The sequence below is a fragment of the Phyllostomus discolor genome, chromosome 1 (genome assembly GCF_004126475.2).
Source record: "Phyllostomus discolor isolate MPI-MPIP mPhyDis1 chromosome 1, mPhyDis1.pri.v3, whole genome shotgun sequence".
NCBI classification, from domain to species: Eukaryota; Metazoa; Chordata; class Mammalia; order Chiroptera; family Phyllostomidae; genus Phyllostomus; species Phyllostomus discolor.
In genome coordinates this window covers 63,826,939-63,847,981 of record NC_040903.2, presented here as the reverse complement: position 1 = coordinate 63,847,981, position 21,043 = coordinate 63,826,939, and the positions used below count along the sequence as shown (strand labels likewise).

General features: G+C 40.5%; 1 protein-coding gene across 2 annotated transcripts in view; it reads left to right on the top strand.

Moving 5' to 3' along the window:
• The first annotated feature begins 10,171 nt into the window (after positions 1 to 10,171).
• Positions 10,172 to 21,043, top strand: part of SLC39A12 (solute carrier family 39 member 12) — a 63,114-nt gene continuing 52,242 nt past the window's right edge. For both annotated transcript variants that reach the window (XM_028507632.2, XM_036023706.1), the window contains exons 1-3: positions 10,172 to 10,272; positions 11,476 to 11,821; positions 19,814 to 20,095. In XM_028507632.2, coding sequence (XP_028363433.1) covers positions 11,561 to 11,821; positions 19,814 to 20,095 — 543 coding nt within the window. In that variant the 5' untranslated portion in view covers positions 10,172 to 10,272; positions 11,476 to 11,560. The remainder of the gene's footprint in view (positions 10,273 to 11,475; positions 11,822 to 19,813; positions 20,096 to 21,043) is intronic.

Here is a 21,043-nt window from a genome sequence, read left to right as displayed (position 1 = left end):
TGCCTCAGAGCCTACGTCCAGGGCTTCTCCCTGCCCCTTCACATGGCTGTCTCACCCTAACAGGAATAGGAACCTGCTGTTTGGTGACCAAATTGTAGGTTTTCCTGTGAGGGTGGAACAGGCCTGGGGGCAAAGCACTGGCTTGTGGCAGTGAGAAGAAAGTCACTGTGAGAGACTTGGGGCTTGCAGCTAGTGTGGTGGTGGTGCTGGGGGCCCTGAGATTAGTGAGTAGTGTTTGGAGCATTGGGGGACATGACTCCCCAGGTCCCTGTTACAAGGGAGTCTATAGCCACAGGGCATCTGAGACCAGGAAACATGGGGCTTCCAGGTTGGACATCAGCACGGGATGATCAGGAGAAAGGTCCCAGAGTCTCAGCAGGGGTACTGTCCTTGTGAGCACCGTTCACAGCAAATCAGGATCCAGTTCTGTGGCAGCAGGGCAGGGACAGCCAATTTCAGGACCTGTGAATTAAAGCTGGGCCAGAAAGCAGGGGCTCAATTCCAGAAACCGGGTTCTGAGCCCGTTCCTTCTTCACTTCTCTCTCTCCATGGATCTGCAGCTGGGAGGTCTTGACCAACTCCTCACTCTTCTGCTGGACTGGCCGTTTTGGACTCCAGCTCCAGTTGATCTCACCACAGCTTACGAGAAGCAGGCCAGGTCCCTGCCCTAGACAGCTGAGGCAACTCCATGTGCTCTGTGTTAAGGAATTAAAGAGAAGCCGACACGTTTCTGGCAGCATCTATGCCACGGATATTTCTATCAATGTTACCAGCACTCGTTTAGGATTATTTCCCCCTGCTGTTCCCAACTTTCATATCCAATTAGTGATTGAGGGGACTAATTATCCCAACTTCTCTCTCTTCTCACATCCTGTCTCCTCACCAGTAGCCACACTCCTCATTCACCCTGCACGTATTGAACTCAGTCCTCTGCCCATCCTGCTTCATCCTGCGTCATTTGTGTTTCTATGTACTATGTGCCATTGGTGTGTACTCTTGTCCACTTCAAAAAGTTTGCATTCTAACTTGGCTCCTATAAAATTTACCACTTTGTTCTTTCAGTGATTTATTCACTAGTAATTCACTCCATATCACAGAGCCTGAGGGTCCTATGTAATCACTTGTACCGTAGACCCTGGGATCATAATATGCACAGCTAATTAAAGTTCCCCACTCATGCCCTGTCAAGTGGCTCAGTTGGTTGGAGCATCCTTACACCAAAAATGTTGTGGGTTTGATTCCTTGTCAGGCTATATAACTGGGTTCGATCCCCAGCTGAGGTGCATATGGGAGGCAGCCAACCGATGTTTCTCTCACATCAATGTTTCTCCTTCTCTGTCTCTCTCAACTCTATCTCTCCCTTCCTTTCTTTGTTTTTTAATCATTTTTAAATTGTTGTCCATCCCTTCCTTTCTCTCTCTCTCAAAAAAAAAAAAAACAACCCAATAAAAGCATATCCTCGTGTGAGAATTTAAAAAAAAGTTCCCCACTCATATCCACCTACTTCCCAGCTAAGAACTTTATTCCCCCAACAACTACTTTTCTTCTTATTTGAAAATGTCTACTTATGGATTCATTTGAAAGATGGCGACCAAATAGGTGAAAGCTGAGCCCATTTGCTTGTGCCCTCAGCATGGATTTTTGGCTGATCTTCTGACAAGTGACCTGAACAATAAACAGAATCTCAGCTGATGTGCATTTTTGAAGCCGAGGAGTACAGAGGACGCTTTGCACTGTCTGGCAAGAGATTTTATAAGCTGAGGGGAAAATGCCTTGTGAGAGGTGCCTGTAGCAGAGACAAGGACAGAAAATGCAGCGTAATGGCTCCCTCTGCTCCCGGAGCGGGGACCCTGGTCCCACACAGGGAAACCACTGACTCTTATTGGGAGAGACTTGGGAGCATATGCATAGTCTGGGAGACTTAACCCCCCCCGCCGCCCCCCCCCCCACACACACACAATGAACAGCACGTCCACAGCTGCAGCACCAACCGGTAGAGTTCCAGAGAGAACTCTGTCTTCTAGAACTGTTGTAGGCACTGGCAGGCTGTGGACAGCCCTGACCGAGAAAGACTTTCTGTTTTTTTGCAGTGGTGGAGTCTGTAGAGAACCAGCCCAGGGCTCAGTGCTTGCAGTATGGGAGCCACATAGAGATTCTTAAAAGAGGAGCTGAGGACAGAATTGGCAGGGACCTTGTGCTTGCACGCACACTCAGTGGCTCTCCTGACAAAGAAACCAGAGTAAAAGCACAGTTCCATCCCACAGAGTCCAGTTGCACAGGAAGAACAGAAGGTGGCACACTGAAGGGACAGTGGAACCCAACCCAGCATAGCTGGAGAGCATGGGGTCAGGAAGAGTGAAGAGTTTGGGCCTGAGTCTCTTGTAAGACAGGCAGACTGGGGACTGGACCACCAGGAGCTGAGTGCCTGAGATTTGTTGCAGCCCATCAGGTCCCCTCACAGGCAGACATGCCCGAATCCCACCTATGGGATTGCAGGCTCTGCATATCAGGGAGGACAGGCTCAGGAGCCTGCTATTTGGTACACATCCACCAGGGAAAGAAAGAGAAGCTCTGAAAGGGCCCTTTCTGAGCTTCTGCCAGACACTACGAGCTACACTGTTCCTTGGGCCTTGATCCACTGAAGCTGGCAGAACAGAGAGATTAGAGACAGGCACAAAAAGTTCAGGGCCCTGCCCAGCCTTGACTTTCACCATCAGCACCAAGCAGGAAAGAGCTGACCCTTTTACACTGATTGGCTGCTCATAGGAAATGGAGAGCTAATCCACCAGAAACTATACATTCTTGGAAATAATCTGGGACAGACCAAGACCTATGGTGCATGGGGAAACACTCCCACCATCTCCCTGAAGACTAAATAGTGCCCCCAGGAGTCACCCAGGGATTCCATCTTTCCTGTTGAACCAGAGGCCCCTCTGGAGGCCAATAGATGTGGTACTGGCAGCACTAACAGACATTAGATGAACCACTCCTGGGCCTTGTGCTGATGGAAAGCTGGCAGGGCAGAACAGTGGGGACCAGCCAAGCCTGAAAGGGACAGCCACAGACTGTGGATCACTTGTAGTCTTGAACAGGCTGCCCAGGGCCAGACTGGGACACCACCTGACATTACCAGGGGCAGATCCAGGAAGAGAAGAAAGTGGTAAACAGTAGACACTGCTGAAATGAATTCCACTGTGGTCTTCTTTGTTATTTGTGTTATTTTTTTCTTTTGCACAGCTTTTAAACATTTTTTTCAAGTTTGGCCCTATTATTTCACTATTTTATTATTTTAGTTTATTTCAAAACTAATATTTTACTCTTCTCTTACTCCATCTTGCTTCTTCTTCCTTCCTCTTCTTACTTTTGCTTTAAAATTTTATTTTTTCTTTTCTATGACTTGTTTCTATTCTATACTCTTACTGTTTCTCCTCCCTCCAGAATCTCAAAACCAGTTTTCTTGCCATTAGAAAGAAAATTTTCTTGTCATCTTGTCATCTCACATTCCTTTTCCCTTTCTTCTAATATCCTTATTCTCTCTCCACCTTTACTAATTTTTGCTTATTGGTTGTTGATATGGTGGTTGTTGTGGCATTTCTTCAATTTTATTCTGAGATGTTCATTATTTTTGTATTTCAAACCTCAAATTTTACTCTTCCTCTCTCTTACTCATTTTTCCTTCCTCCTGTCCTTTCTTTTTTGGTTTTACATTTCATTTTCCTTCTCTTAGCCTGGTTTCCATTCCTCACTCATTAGTTTTTCTTCTTCTATCCTCTCAAAATCATTTTTCTTCCTTTAGAACATCTCATAATCATTGTTTTCTTTCATTTTTTCCTTCTTTGTCCCTTTCTACCTTTATTAATCTTTGTTCATTTATCATTAATACTGTTATGGTGATGTTTTTCTTCTATTTTGTTCCTTGTTTTCTCACTATTCTTTTTTATTTTAACCTCAAAATATACTCTTCTCTTTTCTTACTCCATTTTACCTTCTTCCCTCCCTTTTTAATTTATGATGTAAATTTTATTTCTTTTCTTTCTTTGTCTTGTTTCTATTCCCTAATCATATTATTTCTCCTCCCTCTACCCTCTCAAAATCATTTTTCTTTCAGTAGGTCATCTCATATCCACTCTCCTTTCTTATAATAGTCTTAATCTCTTTACATCTTTATTAATATTTGCTAATTTGTTGTTGACAGTGTGGTTGCAGGTTGGAGTTACTTTTGCAGGTGTTTTCTTTTGTTTCCTGTGTTGTAATTCTTTTGTTCTGGCAGCACCTGTACAACAACGTGCAAGACATGGTGGGTGGTGTGACTCTCAGTCAGCCAGCCAGAGGGAAGAACCTGCCAAATACAATCCAGCAAGAACTCAAAACCAATTACAACACATAGAGAGCCCACATAAACAGCATAACAGGACATCCCAAAAGCATCCAGCCCAGGAGATAAAGAAGACAGCATCACTGAGCCCCACAGTTCTCCTACCAGAGAAGGCCATACCATGAAGACAGGGAGTCAAAGCATATCAATCTAATATGCAGAAACAACAAAAAGAGTAATCTAAAATGGAATGACAAAGAAACACCACCAATCGAAAGGAAAGGAGGAATCCCCAGAAAGAGTGCTTAATGAAAATGAGGCAAACATCTATCAGACATAGAGTTCAAAGTAATGGTTTTAAAGATGCTGAAGGAGCTCAGTGAGAACTACAAATAACTCTATGGAGCTGCAAGGACTTACTGGGAACTACATTAGCATGAAAAAGGACATAGAAACTATGAATAAGAGCCAAGAGGAAATGAAGAATACACGAGAAGGAATTAAAAGCAGACTAGAAGAAACAGAGGATCAAATCAGTGAATTGGAGGACAAGGTAGAAAAAAACACCCAGACAGAGCAACAAAACAAAAAAGACACACACACACACACACACACACACACACACAATGACAGTTTAAGGGAGCTTCAGGACAACCTAAAATATAATAATAATCATTTCATAGGGATACCAGAAGTAGAAAAAAAGGAAGAAGGGATAGAATATTTATTTGAAAAAAGCAATGACAGAAACTTCCCTAATTTGGTGAGGAAAAAAGTCATGTGTGTCAAGGAAACACAGATGGTCCCAATCAAAAGGAACCCAAAGAAGCCCACTCCAAGACACATCATATTAAAAATGGCAAAATTTAAAGACAAAGAGAGAATCTTAAATGTATCAAGGGAGAAACAGGTAGTAAAAACAACGGAGCTCTGAAAAGGCTGTCAGCTGATTTCTCAACAGAAACACTACAAGCCAGAGGGGAATGGCATGAAATATTCCAACTAATGAAAGCGGAGGCCTATAATCAAGAGTACTCTACTAAGCTAGGCTCTCATTTAAAATGGAAAGTGAAATAAAGAGTTTCCAGACAAAAAAATGGGTAAAAGAGTACATCTCCAACCAAACCAGGATTGCAAGAGATGCTAAAGGGACTACTAAGAAGATGAAGAAAAAGGAGAGTGAGAGGAAAATACAGGTACAAAGGAAAAAATGACAATGAATAAGTACCTATCAATAAGAACCTTAAATGTAAATGTATTAAATGTCCCAATCAAAAGGCATAGGGTAACTGAATGAATAAGAGAACACAGCCTACATATGTGCTATCTGCAACAGACTCACATCCAGAACAGAAGATATACACAGGTTGAAAGTTAAGGGATGGAAAAAAATATTCCAAGCAAACAGAAATGGAAAAAATGGTGGGCTAGAAACACTTATATCAGACAAAATACACTTCACAACAAAGGCAATAATAAGAGACAAAGAAGGTCACTATATAATACTTAATGGAATAGTCCAACAAGAGGATATAACCCTTGTAAAACATATATACACCCACATAGGATCACCTAAATACATGAGGAAAATCTTGGAGGACTCCAAGAAAGATATTGACAGCAACATAGTCATCATTGGCATTTTAAGACCCCACTGTCAACAATGGATAGATCTTCCAAAAAAAATAATCAACAAGGATATTGTGGCATTGTACAACACTGTAGATCAAATGGGATTAATTGATATATATATAGAACCTTTAACTCCAAAAAGCAAAGTATACATTCTTTTCAAATGTACATGGAACATTTTCAGAGATAGACCACCTGGTAGGGCACAAAAGAAGCCTCAACATTTTCAAGAAAATTGAAAATCACATCAAGCACCTTGTTGGAACACAATGGCTTGAAACTAGTACCAACCTCAGGAAAAAACTCAAAAACAGTCGAATACATGGAGAATGAACAGCATGTTGTTAAATAATGAATGGGTTAACAATAAAATCAGAAAGAAATCAAAAAGTAATCTGGGAACAAATGAAAATGATACATAACAGTCCCAAACCTACGGGACACTGAAAAAGCAGTTATGAGAGGGAAGGTTATAGCCATACAGGCCTACCTGAAGAAGATAGAAAAATCTCAAATAAACAACCAAGTCCCTACATCTTTAAAAACTAGAGGAACAACAACAAAACCCTAGAGTGAGTAGAAGGAGAGAATTAATCAACATCAGAGCACAATTAAATAACATATAGATTAAAAACCAATTCAAAGAATCAATGAATCCAGGAGCTCATTCTTTGAAAAGATAAACAAAATTGACATGCCTTTAACCAGACTCATCAAGAAAAACATAGAGAGGACCCAAATAAATAAAATCAGACATGAAAGAGGAGAAGTTAGTCCTGATACCACAGAAATACAAAACATTGTAAGAAATTACCATGAACAACTATATGCCAAGAAATTGGCCAAATAGGAAAAAATGGACAAATATCTAGAAACATACAATCTTCCAAAACAGAATCAGGAAAACCAGAAAGACTAAATAGACTGATAATAACTAGTGAAATTAAAGCAGTGATCAAAAAAACTCCTGGCACACAAAAGTCCTGGACTAGATGGCTTCACAGGCGAATTTTACCAAACATTTCAAGAAGAATTAACTCCTATCCTTCTCAAACTATTCCAAAAAAGTCAAGAAGAGAAAAAAACTCCCAAACTTTTTTTAGGAGGGCAGTATTATCCTGAGATCAAAAACCAGGTAAAGATGCCAATAAAGAAGAAAACTACATTTCTATATTATTGATGAACATAGATGCTAAAATCCTCAATATAAATATTGGCAGTCCAGATCCAGCAATACATTAAAAGATCATACATTGTGATCAAGTAGAATTCATTCCAGGGATGCAAGGATAGTACAATTTGGCAAATCAAAAGTGTAGGATGACACATAAACAAAATGAAGGATAAATATCACATAATCATATCAATCATGCTGAAAAGGCACTTGATAAAATCCAGTACCCATTTATGATAAAAACATTCAGAAGAGTGCAAATAGAGGGAGAATACCTCAACATAACAAAGGCCATGTACAAGAAACTTACTGCCAACATCATACATACTCAATGGGCAAAAACGAAAAGCTTTCCCACTAAGATCAGAAACAAAACATGGATGTTCTCTTTCACCACCCTTATTGGACATAGTCCTGGAAGTTCTAGCCACAGCAATCAAACAAGTAAAATAAATCCAAATGGGAAAGGAGGAAGAAAAAACTGTCATTATTTTGCAGATGACATGATACTGTACATTAAAATATCCTATAAGTCTCCACTAAAAAACTACTTGACCTAGTAAGTGACTTTGACAAAATAGTGGGATACAGAATCAATATTCAGAAGTTGAGGGCATTTTTTATACCAACAATGAAATATCAGAATTAGAAACTAGGAAAAAAACACATTTACATAACAACAGGAAAAATAAAGTACCTTGGAATAAATTTAACCAAGGAGGTAAAAGACCCATACTCAGAAAACCATAACACTGAGAGAAGAAATTAGGAAGATACAATAAATTAGAAGAACACTGAAAAAAGAAATTAGGAAGATACAATAAGTGGAAGCATACACTGTGTTCATGGATAGGAATAATTAACATCATTAAAATACCCATAGTAACCCAAAGCAATCTATAGATTCAATGCAATTCCTCTTAAAATACTAATAGCATATTTCACAGATCTAGAAATATTTTCAAAAATTTATATGGAACAAAAAAGACCCCAAATAGCCTCATCAATCTTAAGAAAGAAGAACTAAGTATGAGGGATCACAATACCTAATATCAAACTATATTACAAGGCCACTGTAATCAAAACAGTTTGGTACTGGCATAAGAACAGACACAGATCAATGGAACAGAACAGAGAGCCCAGAAATAAACCCATGTCTCTATGATCAATTAATATTTGACAAAGGGGGCATGAACATACAATAGAGTACAAATAACATCTTCAATAATGATGTTGGGAGAACTGGACTGTGGTACGGGCAATAAAAAAGCAAAAGATAAACAAATGTGACTATATCATGTTAAATGCTTCTGCATGGCTAAAAACACCATCATCAAAATAATAATGGAACTGACTGTATATTAGCCAATGAAATATTGGAAAAAGGTTTGATCTCTAAAATATTAAAGAACTCATATGACTCAGCACCAGGAAGACAAACAATCCAGTTAAAAAATGGTCAAAGGACCTGAAGAGACACTTCTCCAAGGAGGACATATGAATGGCTTGTAGACCTATGAAACATTGCTCAACATCACTAGCCATTAGAGCGATGCAAATTAAAACCACAATGAGATATCACCTCACACTGGTCAAAATGGCCATCATTAGTAAATCAACAAACAAAAAGTGCCAGCAAGGATGTGGAGAAAAGGGAACTCTAGTGCGCTGTTGGTGGGAATGCAGACTGGTGCAGCCACTGTGGTAAACAGTATGGATTCCTCAGAAAACTAAAAATGGAACTGCCTTTTGACCCAGCAATTCCGCTGCTGGGAATATACCCTAAGAATCCTGAATCATCAGTTCAAAAGAACTTATGAACTTATATGTTTATAGCAGCACTCTTTATAATAGCCAAGTGCTAGAAACAGCCTATGTGCCCATCAGTAAATGAGTGGATCAAAAAACTGGAACATTTGCACAATGGAATACTTTGCAGCAAAACAAAAGAAGGAAGTCCTATCTTTTGCAACAGCATGAATGAAACTGGAAAATATTTTCTAAGTGGAATAAACCAGTCAGTAAAAGATGAATACCGTATGATTTCACCTATGAGAGGAATCTAATGAACAAAATAAACTAATGAGCAAAATAGAACCAGAGGCATGGAAACATGGAATAGACTAACAGCAACCATAGAGGAGGGGAGAGGTGGATAATGGTTGAAAGAAGGTGAAGAAACTATTCAAAGAACATGTATGAATGACCCATGGACATGGACGACAGTGTGTGCACTTACTGTGGGAGTTGGGGGTGGACTGAGCAGAGGAAGGCAAAGGGGGAAAAATTGGGACAACTGTAATAGAATAACAATAAAACATTTTAAAAAGAAAATATATGTTTTTTAAGTTATAACCACATTAAACCTCTGCACCTTGTAAAATAAATAAGGTTCTAAAGATTCTGTTCTTTCAACAAAAAATCCTGGATTAGAGTGTGGAGTAAACAGTTATCACAAAACCAAATGGAAAGAAAAAAATCTTAATCTAACACTAAAATCTTTTCATTCTGCAAGGTAAAATCCTTTGACTTCATTAGGCCCATATGATCTTACCTATAAGTGGAACCTAAACAACAAAACAAACAAGCAAGCAAAATACAACCAGAGACACCGAAATAAAGAACAAGCCGAGAGTAACCAGAGGGGAGAGGAGAGTGGGATAATGGGGGGAAATAGGATAAGGGCCATGAAGGACACGTATAAAGGATACATGGTCAAAGAGGGTAGGCTCCAGGGTGGGAGGAAGGGGATGGGTGGGGTAGGAGGACCTGTTTGTGAAAATGGTGACAGCTGCACTTGAACAACAATTTTAAAAAAGGCCAATTCTAAAAAAAATTGATTAACTTTAGATGGTTCTTTAAAAAATGGTAATTATTGATAGGAAAAAGTTGGGTTCATGAACCACTTTTATTTGATTTCCCTGAAAACTTGCCAGACGAAAGTTCTCACTTTTATCCACCTTCATTGTTACCTTCAGAGTAGCTTTCTCCATAGCAACTGAAAACTTCGCTGGGCTGAAATAATCCGTTCCAGCTCCCAGTGCACAGTCAAGGAATTTTAAAAACAGAGAACTTTGCAACCACAAAATACTCTCTGAGATTTAAAAGGCCGCAAAGCTCCAGATAAATAATCATTTGTCTTCTTCTGAAGGTAAGCACTGGGTTTAAAAATGTTTGTATCATCTTCTGCCATTTTTAAAATGCTAACCCAAGAATCTTAAATGCCTTAAGAAAAACCCATAAAAGTAATCCCAGTATGTTTTTTCCTACCCAGCAGTCACTATTACCTTATCTCTGGGCCAAAATCTGACATGTTGTTAACATTTTGCATTTCTTCTCCTTCTCCTTTGCCTCTCCTTCTCCTTCTTCATCTTTTTGACAGGAAGTGGGATTTATTGGTGGATGTAAAGTGGACGCCAAGACTCTGAAATTTTGCATTTCTTAAGCAACTGTTTGAAGAGATTAATGTTTTCCAGATTGCTGATTAGCTCTAAAGTTGTCCCACCATCCTTTTAATGACCACTGACTATGTGGATTTATCATGGCTCATGAGGTCTTGAAACTCTCTTTTTCAAAATTCTCACCTGGGAATATGTTTTTATTGATTTTAGAGAGAGAGGAAAGGGGTGGAAGAGAGACAGAAGAGGAGAGGGAGAGAGAAACATAGACGTGATGAAAGGGAATCATCTGTTGGTTGCCTCCTATATGCACCTCGACCAGGGATCTAACCTGCCAGGTAGGTATGTGCCCTGACCAGGAATTGAACCCATGACTTTTTGGTCGACACAATCATGCTCCAACTGAGCCACTTGGCCAGGGCTCTATATCATTTGTACTTTTAATAAACTAAAATCTAAAAACTGAGTGGTGTTTTCTGAATATTAGTATTTTTTTCTTGTATCCTCCTTTGTCTAAAACCTTCTAATTCAACACAACATTGATAATTTACTAAAATGTGTTTTCCCTTTTGTTTTATTTACTTATTTCAACAATAGGGACCACAAAGCACTGAAAGTTTTACTTAACAAGGAGATAAAATGCGGAAGTTTCCTGTCCTGGCTCTCATGACTCATACCCCCAGCATGATGGACAAAGAAATGTATTCTCCTTAATTTTTTGACTCTAGGTTTAGTTCAGAGAGAGACAATGTAACAAAATTCTTGGCTTTTCTACAGTCTGAAAGTCTACAACCATGATAGTTTCTGACCATTTGGGGTTATAAATGACCTACAGACTCCCTGTTGTTCAGAAACAGCTTGTCACTGCAAATCAGCTTAGCCACCCAATTAATGAATCCTTTCAAATATGTTTCAGGCACAATAATTAAAGACTTTATTTTCCCCCTTCACCACAGAAATTCCTCTGGTTACCATTTCTCACCGTGAACACTAACCCACCTGCTCCATCAAAGACAGACTTGAGGTAAAGGAAGAGTGGAAATGTGCTTCTGGACAAAGCTTTCAGTATTCTGCCTGCCATTGTTCCTTCTTCTCGGCCTTGTTTCCTCTACTGAGACAGAGAAATCTTCCACGCAGGACAGCAGCGGCACTTGGAGTCCTGGCCAGCTGACAGAAGTACTCCGAGTTCTCTCTGCTGGCGACCACCCACCCCTGAACCACTCAAGAAGCCTTATCAAAACACTGTTAGAGAAAACTGGCTGCCCCCGGAGGATAAATGGAATGCAAGGAGACTGCAGTCTGGTTAGTGCCACAGAATGGGATCAGGTACCAGGGCGGGTTCAGAAGAGAGCAATGGATTTTCTAGCCTTTTACTTTGGTAAAGCACAGTAAGGGGAAACTTCCAGGGCTCAAGTGCACAGAGCATAATAACTCCCATAGATGGGAGACAAAAAGTCATTCTGCATTCTGCATACAGCACTTAAAGACAGGGAGAATTTTCTTTTTTATTAAAAAGGCAATGTTTTGTAAGCCTTTCTACAACCCTTCTGCAGGTTGGAAGGTATTGACTTGTGAGCGTGAATTCAGTTTTCTCTTCTTTAGCAATCTTTACTGGTAGATCTTCTTTACTGATTTACCAGTCCCTTTTGTGAGTTTGCCGTCAACTTGCACAAGACAGGTTAGAGAGGGTCTGTTTCTGAGGCATAAAAACAGTGATCAGATGTTTGTCTACTGTTGAATTTTTAAGTGCTTTTCCCTAAATTATCAATGGCATTTTCTAATATTTTGCACGGTGGGTAACGAAGTAGATAATCATCTCAAAAATAAGAAACCCAAGTCGGGAACGGAGTGCCATAGGTGAAACTAAATGAAGCCCAGAGCTCCTGCGTCCCAGCTCCCAGCCTTTCCTGGCCGACCAGGCCACTCAGACCCTGGCTGCACGTCAGGGTCGCCTGGGCAGGTTTCACAAAATACCCTTGCAGGGGCTTCCTCTTCCAGAGACTGAGATTACACTTGCCTAGGACAGAATTTTTTAAATTTCTTCAGGCCAGTTCAATGTAAAATTACACTAACGTGAAATCAAAATGTCTGTATTGGGGGGGGTGGCATGGTTGGGGGATCGACAGGAATGCACAGGGGGTGGGAATCCATGTCTTTAAATGTCCACAGACACAAGTGCTTCACCATTCTTTTCCTGACTGGTGAGATTTTTCAGAATGAAACCAATAAATAAATAAATAAATGAAGATGCAAAAAAAAAAAAAAACCCCACAAAAAAAAACTAATAAGAGAAGCAAATAAGTGGACCCCAAAATAAATTTTGGCAGACTTTCTCAATCCTGCTTGGTTCTGGGGAAACATTTCTGGCCAAGTGTTTTGTTTTTTTCATAACAGAAGGGTCTTGCTCACAGACAGAATATTTCTCTGTTCTGTGCAAACAATAAATAATTCAATAATTAGTGTTATTCCCAAGGGTTTCCTCAGAAAACATGTGTTCTAGTAGGCAGCTCATCTGTGATGACATTAATTTATATATATAGCAACATAAGACTTCCCACTGGAAATAACTAGGAGTCATATCTTATTAATGTCCTCTGAGAATTTGCTTCAGGGAAATGTTCTCTAATGACAGACGTGCCTTATTAAGGCTGGTTCAATATTAGGTTAGCTTGGGGGGATGTAAACATGCAAAATTGTTCTCCATTTTTGGGGGGGAGGAGGAGTTGTTTTGCACTTTTTGGTTCTGTGACGTTATCGAGAATTTGGCCAAGTCAGCTTCCGTTTGAATTAGTTCCATGCCTAGGAAGCGAAACACTGTCTCTAATAGTTTTGCTCTCTTGCTGCTGCTATTTCCTTTTCTCTTTGGAAAAGACTGAGGTTAAAAACAGAAAAAAAAGGAAAAAGGCAAATCTCAGTTTAACCTGCTCAGAGCACTAGAGTTCACCTGAATCACCACAAGCAAGGGGCTGGGGCACCGCCCCGTGTCATCCATAAATGCTCAGAAAGAAATGGCGTCCCATTGCTTTCAAAAACACACACGTCCGGGCACAAATCACAGGACTTCCGTCGTCATTGGATCTTTGTTTGCCTTTTTAAGGATTTTGTCCACCGAGAGGCAGCATTTGTATTAGAGATTTTGTGGTGAAAAGAGGACAAAAGGGTGAGTTCATATCCCCAAATATCTGAAAAAAGAAGAAGTGAAGATGAAAAAAGTTCCAAATTTTATTTGGGGTCCAGGTAAAAACTGATGTCTTTTAAAAATCAATCTGAAGCATTTGAGAGCACTGTGCATTTAAAAGTAAATGTATTCAAGCTGCAGCCTTTGAAAATAGGTAGTTTTGCCTGATGGGGGCCTTTTCTTAATGAGAAGGGTTAGAACAGAGTTTTGATGAGTTTAATGAGGGATTAAGTAACTCCAAAAAAATAAATTGCACTTCGGTTATGATGAGAATCACAACCACTACCCTACGTGGGTTCCAGGTGTATTGGAGGGAAAAGAACCTGGTTGTGTCTGGAGTCCACCAGCAGTGTTCTGGCAACTTCTAGCTGTTAGGATTTGCACAACTTCAACTTCCTCCTTCAAAAGGTCCAGGGGGGAGATTCCTTCCTCAGGCTGCTTTCTGTGAGGACCACATGGCCATGTTTGAATGAGCTTGGGAGCAGCGAGTCCCCTTGTATTTCCTGTACCTCATGGAAATGTCCAGTCCTCCTTTTCCAGGGACACTGTGTAGCAGTGTTTGCAAAGTACCTGCAGTGCTGCTGGGAAATGAGACAGTCCTTAGCATCGCCCTCCTGCTGGTCCCCAGCCCCCCTCAACTCTCCCAGGGGCTTGGCGTTTCCAGCCAAAATCTCCAGGCGATTCTCATTCTCCAACCAGTTCAAGGAAGAGAACCACTGCTTTAAGGCTCTGCATCTAATTCACACCCCTCCTTCCCTTAGCCCTAACTGCCCAGTTAAAAGTGTGAAAAGCATCAAACTTTATCTTGTTTATCTAACAAGTTTATCTTAACTCTTCCCACTTAAGACTTCTTTTTGGCAGTCAGAAATGCCACTAAATCTAGAACAGACCCTCAAAAAGCTACTGCCTGCCATCAGCTGACATCCATCCTGATTTTTGTTTGGGAGGAACTTGGAATACAATTTCCCCCTTGTATTTTACAGTAACTTGTTAATAACACCCACCCACCCCCCACCACCAAAAAATCCCCAACACCTTATAAAAAGCTAAGAATTTAAAAGAGGTCAGTGGGTTTACTCATGATCCCAAATCAAATTCTAAACATCTTTTGGTCTAAAACCTTTAAAGTTTATCCTGCCGGTTTGATCACTGCTTTATTCATGTAGAAGAAGAACAATTTCATGCAGCTTTTGTCCTTGAGGCTCTCACCTGGCAGACAAACAGTGAATGAAGCTGAATTAGAGCCTGTGGAAAATTACCCAATATCTGAGTGGTCCATTTAGTTTAGTAAGGAGGGCATCTCACATTTTAAGCAGTCTTTACCCAAAGTTCATAAAAATTTTACAACTAATTCCCAGAATCTGTGCTTCCCTCCTCCCCCTTAAACCTTATTCCTCCACCTGACAAGATTAAAAGAGAAATCAATGGCTTGTTTCTGAATGAGCCCATTCTTCTTAACAAAGAGTCGGAGCTTTGGACAGATCTTGATGCGCACAGGGTACCAGTGTGTGCAAAATTTTTGCAAACATCCTCTCCCAAACTCAACTGAGCCTCTGCAAAAACTTTAGCTAAAACGGTGGTGGTAAGCTGAACATTCTCATCCTTTCACAACTCCCTCCCCATAGTGCTTTTTGTCACATCCATGCTCAGAGGAGAATCACATTTTTCATACATCAGCCCTTCTGATGTGCCCTATAGACTTCTTTCCTCCAGCCACTACCTTCTGAATTAAGGGAACTTGTCTAAGACTCAAATATCATAAAAGAACACACAGTTTTCAGCCCATAGTCATTTGATTCACAGTCAAGCTTCCTTTCAGCAGGCCTCAAAACATTAAAGCAAGGGGTAGGTAACATCTGTTTATTCAAGATGACCAAAATCTCTCAGACAAAATGAGCTGCTTCCACAACTATTTAAAACCCTTCAAAGTCAGAAACCAATTTATTTTCCAAGTTGCATGCTAGTTACAAACGATTTCCTTCTTTTAAAAAATTATTTATTTATTTTTAGAGAGGGAAGCGGGGAGAGAGAGAGAGGAGAGAGAGAGAGAGAGAGAGAGAGACATCAATGTGCGGTTGCTGGGGGCCATGGCCTGCAACCCAGGCATGTGCCCTGCCTGGGAATCGAACCTGCGATGCTTTGGTTCGCAGCCCGAGCTCAATACACTGAGCTATGGCAGCCAGGCTTTTACAAATCATTTCTGCAGAGAACATCTGCACAGTTACAGACCTCACCCCATTCTCTGCTGCCCCGTGCCATGCCCAACCCCAGGAACAGACGAAGCAAGAGTACTGAGGAGGAGCTGCAGATGGACAGGGGTCTCAGGCACCTCAGATGGGATGAAGGGTGGGTGTATACACTGTTGTGTGCTGTCAACCAACCCTGACCATCCAAGTGTGCACATGGTCTGGGGGCCTCATGAAGGTCCTATATCTCTTGTTCTTGATGCCCTTCTTCCTACCTACCTGGCCTCATCAAACAACCTGAACTGCACTTGAAAGTCTATGAACATGACCTCATTCAACCCTCTGGTTGTACTATTTTTTTTTCCTAGGCTAAGTGATTTTTTTTCTTTATACCACTGAAAGTAAATTACAACCACATTTACAGCATCATCTGTACCAGTTTCAGAGCAGAACACAGTACTGTCTGCTTTCCTCTTCCTTAAAAGGTAAACATTTTTATTGTATTTTTTTCCATTACCACTTATGCCCCTTATACCTCCCTTCTCCCTGCAGTTACCACACTGTGTCCATGTCCATTAGAAATGGATCTGCTATTTGACCAGGCAATCCCACTTCTGGTAATATACTTGAAGGAACCCAAAACACTAATTTGAAACCTAAAACACATAAGCACCCCTGTGTTCATTGCAGCATTATTTACAATTGCCAAGATATGAAAACAGCCCAAGTCTCTATCAATAGATGAGTGAATAATACAACTACGGGACATTTACACAATGGAGTGCTACTCAGCTGTAGAAAAGGAGAAAACTTTCCCCTTTGTGACAGCATGGATGGACCTGGAAAACATTATGCTAAATGAAATATGCCAGCCAGAGAAAGACAAATACCATATGATTTCACTGACATGTGGAATCTAATGAACAAACTGAACTAGTGAGCAAAATAGAGACCAACTCATAAATAGTGAGCAAAATGACAGCTATGGGGTGGGGGTAGGATTAGGGGGTGGAAGGACCAAGCAAAAATGTAGCATATTCTTACTGATAGATATTAAGCCTTAACAATCTCCTAGCCTCTTCATTGATCGATTTTCTTCCCACCAAACAGAAGAGATAAAATTACTGGTGAGGGGTTGCATAGCAAGTTTGTAGGTGGGTCTATCATCTTGTCTTTTCCATAGCATAAAACAATGGAATAACAGAATAAAATCTATCATTGGTAGAACAGGAATTAAGACTGGGAAAATGCTATTAGCTGTGTGGTTTTAGGCACGTTACTTACCCTCTCTGAGCCTTAGTTTTTACACATACTATGTGTATACCTCCCTCAGAAGGAAAACATAATTTATGCATATTTCTGTGCAGAATCCTTGAATATTACATATAAATGTACCTATTAATTCATTATGCATTAAATAATTGGGTAATGGGTATTCCAAATACTTTATGTTATGCAGAAATATTTGGTGGAGTTTTATATAGGTTGTGGACATTTTTTTTCATTTAAAATAATGTAATAAGGTTCCCACCATCCAAAAAAAATCATTATCTGACACCTTTTCCAGAACCAATTAGATTTATAGACTGAGGAATGCCCAATACATAAGAGCTTAGCACTGTCTTGGACACATGGCTTCCAATAAATGGTAGCTAATACTACCACTCACTTGCTTTCAGAGGGTTATTTGGTATAAATAATGGCTTTATTTTACCTGTTTCAACTGACTTACCTTCATGGGTCCTGGTGTGATACCTGCCGACAGCAACCAGCCCATGGACATTTCTAGGGAGCTGCTTAGGGAACTGAAAGGCTTCTGTGGTTTCCATGGTGGAGCTCAATATTCGTCTTTAGAATTGGTCTTGCTGGGAAGCCTGGCCCTCTGTTTGCTGAGTGCTTGTCCCTTGCAGTTGAGTGGGGAGAGATTGGAGTCTATGTGGCTTGTGAAGTTGTGGTTAGTGCTTCACTTTAGAGATGGATGACTTGTATTTTCGTGACTCAGACACTTTGTATCAGATGTTACCCAGGAGATGCACAGCAGACATGGAATTAGAACCACTGAAACTGCCACGTCAGAGAATAGGTTAAAAGATGTAGCAATATAATACCGTACTTAGTGAGGAGGTGGGCAAAATAGATGAAGGTAGTTAATGGTACAAACTTCCAGTTATAAGATAAATCCTGGGGATGAAATATACAGCATGGTCACTGTAGTTAATGTTACCATATTGTGTATTTGCAAGTTGCTAAGGGAGATCTTAAAAGTCATCACACAAGAAAATTTTAACTATGTGTAGTGATGGATGTTAACTCGACTTACCATGGTAATCATTTTGCAATATATATATATATGGAATCATTATATTATATTTCTGAAACTATTATGATGTTACATATTATACCTCAGTTTAAAAAAGGTATAAGCTGTCCAATAGTGGGACAAATCCCTCTGGGGCTCAGGACTTGTATCTCTCGGTGCCTTCAGTCTAAGGCTGGTGCCCTGTACTGGGCTGCTTCTGGGGTCCTGGGAGAATTCTCAGCAGCTCCCTGACTCTCTCAGGAACGGCAGCTCCTGTTTTGCTGCAAGAGCTTCTCTCAACAACCTGTGCCTAACTTTTCCTCAATGTTCCACTGCATTACCTCAAACATCTTCTCTTGCCAGATTAGATAAGCAAGGTGTCTGTCCTTAGGCCATAAAATGAATACAGCATTGTGGAAACATTTTTAGCAATTCTCCTTGGTAGGCTAAGAGAGGCAGATGGCATCCATGCACTCCATTTTCACACCCCATAGGTGCCATGCATTGTGCTAGATGCTAAGACTGAACTGTGCACAAAGCAGACAAAATTCAGTCTAAATAGACTAGCTGTCATCAAGGGGAGAGGGAAAGAAACCCATAGACAATGTAATTTTAGATTCCTAGTGCTACGAAGAAAATAAAAAATGGTGAGTACCAGATCTGCCACCAGCTGCATGCAGCTCCTGGGCACTTGAAATATGGCTCGTCTACACTGGTCAGTTCAGAATACACACCAGATTTCAAGGATTTAGCATGACAAAAAGAATGTTAAGTAGCTCACTGACAACTTAAAAAACTTTTATTATTAATACATGTTGAAATGATTGTATCTTATACATGAAAGTTTCAATAAAATGTATTATTAAAATTAATTTCATTAGCTCCTTTTTACTATTTAAAATGTGACTACTAGAAAATGTAAAATGATGTGCATGGCTCACATTTGTGGCTTGCATTCTGTTTCTACTGAACAGTGCTGTGCTGGAGAACATGGGATGGTGGTGGTGGCTTTCAACTTTGGACGGCGTGTGCTGGAGGCATCCGTGAGGGGCTGGCACTTTAAACTGAGATAAGAGAAGTGAGGGGACCAAGAAGACCTGAGAGATGGTGGGAAAGCACTTGGTGGAACTGGTAGGAAAATCACAGGGACAGAAGTTTACTGAGAAAGGTGGACTGAAGCTAAGATGAGGTAGGGAAAGTAGGTTAGGCAGATGAAATTGGTAGACAGAGAGACTAGTAAAGAACTTGGATCTCATTCTAAATACAATGGACCATTGCTCTCAAAGCCAAAGAGTCAGCTAGTTTAATTCAAGGTAGCAAATGGACAACTCATGACTCTGTAGTTGGACATAGAGGGGCCACTCTTAGGGAATAAGAGCTTTCTTGGAGGACATAATTGTTACATAAAGTCCAACCATGACTTTCTTATTTGGTTTGCAGCCCACGCTCAATCCACTGAGCTATACCAGTCAGGACCATGACTTTCTTATTTGAATCTGGCTGTTGGGCCTGCCCAGTTTCCCTTCCTATTGATATAAGCAGTGGAAACAGTGGTCATTAGTGTTCTAGGACTATTTGTTAAGCTTTGTTTGTGTTTCTGTCTTTGTTTTTTGCTTTTTGTTTCTGCACAGTGCTTTGAACCAGATGCCCTGTTGCTGATAGCTGGAGGAGACTTAGACGATCAGCTCAGAGATGAAGTGGTCCAGAGGGTTTCTCTTCTCCTCCTCTATTACATCATTCACCAGGAGGAGATCTGTTCTTCAAAGCTCAACATGAGTAACAAGGAGTACAAATTCTACCTACACAGCCTCCTCAGCCTCAGGCAGGATGAAGACTCCTATTTCCTTTCACAGAATGAGACAGAAGATATCTTGGCACTCACCCGACGGTACTTTGACACTTCTAGAAGCCAGGTAAGAAGGGCAAAATTGTTAACTGGCTCTGCTACAAAGACACAGCCTCAGAGCCTTTTTTCATCAATTATTTATTCCTAAAACATTCAGGGACTTCTAAGAAAGGTAAGTATTTGTAGTTTTTAGATACAGATGTTAAGTGACATAATTAAAATTGAGTCTAAAATGGGAAATGTAGTGACTAATTATTTTAAGTGAGTTTGAGCCAGAAACTGGGTGGGTGAGTAGGTGAGTGGGCCAGCCAGGTGACAGGCCAGCTGTCTTCTCCTGAGGTCCCCCCACCCCAACACTGAGCATGAAAGTAAGTGTGACTTACAACTTTTGACCAGTCTCCAAGGACTGAACCATGGTGGTTTGGGCACTGTGTCTCTTTACCTTGCCTTCTTGCTAGAGAAGGGGAAGGCAGAACCAGCTTGAGAGATGAATTTGTTATTTTTTTCATCAAAGAAGCAGCTTGCAAAAAGATGATTCATAAGAGAATATTTCTTTTCTGGCTTTTGATTCATGCTGCATATATTCAGGGGTCTCTTCAAGAGCTTTCCTCTTCTCACAGTTCCTATGGTTGGGAAACAGGCCCCTGCTCTCTCGTTGCCTTCATTACTATCCCAGCAAAAGCTGGCCTTCCAATTACCTTCTTGCTTTCCCCTTTGCAATGTGAAGTTTCAGCAGATCAAGTTCTCTGATCATAGGAAAGCTTTTAAATGCACATTTTCTGAAAGAACTTGTTGAGGAGCCACCACCACACTTTGAAAAGTGTGAGGAAACATATTTTTTTTCTCTTGAAATATTCATTGACATGTGTCCTAGTTGATTAGAACTGCTATAACAAAAATGTCATAAACTGGAAGGCTACAAACAACAGAGGTTTATATTTCACACTTTTGGATGTTGGGAAGTTCAAGATCAAGGAGCTGGGCAGATTGAGTGACTGGTGAGAACCTCTTTCTG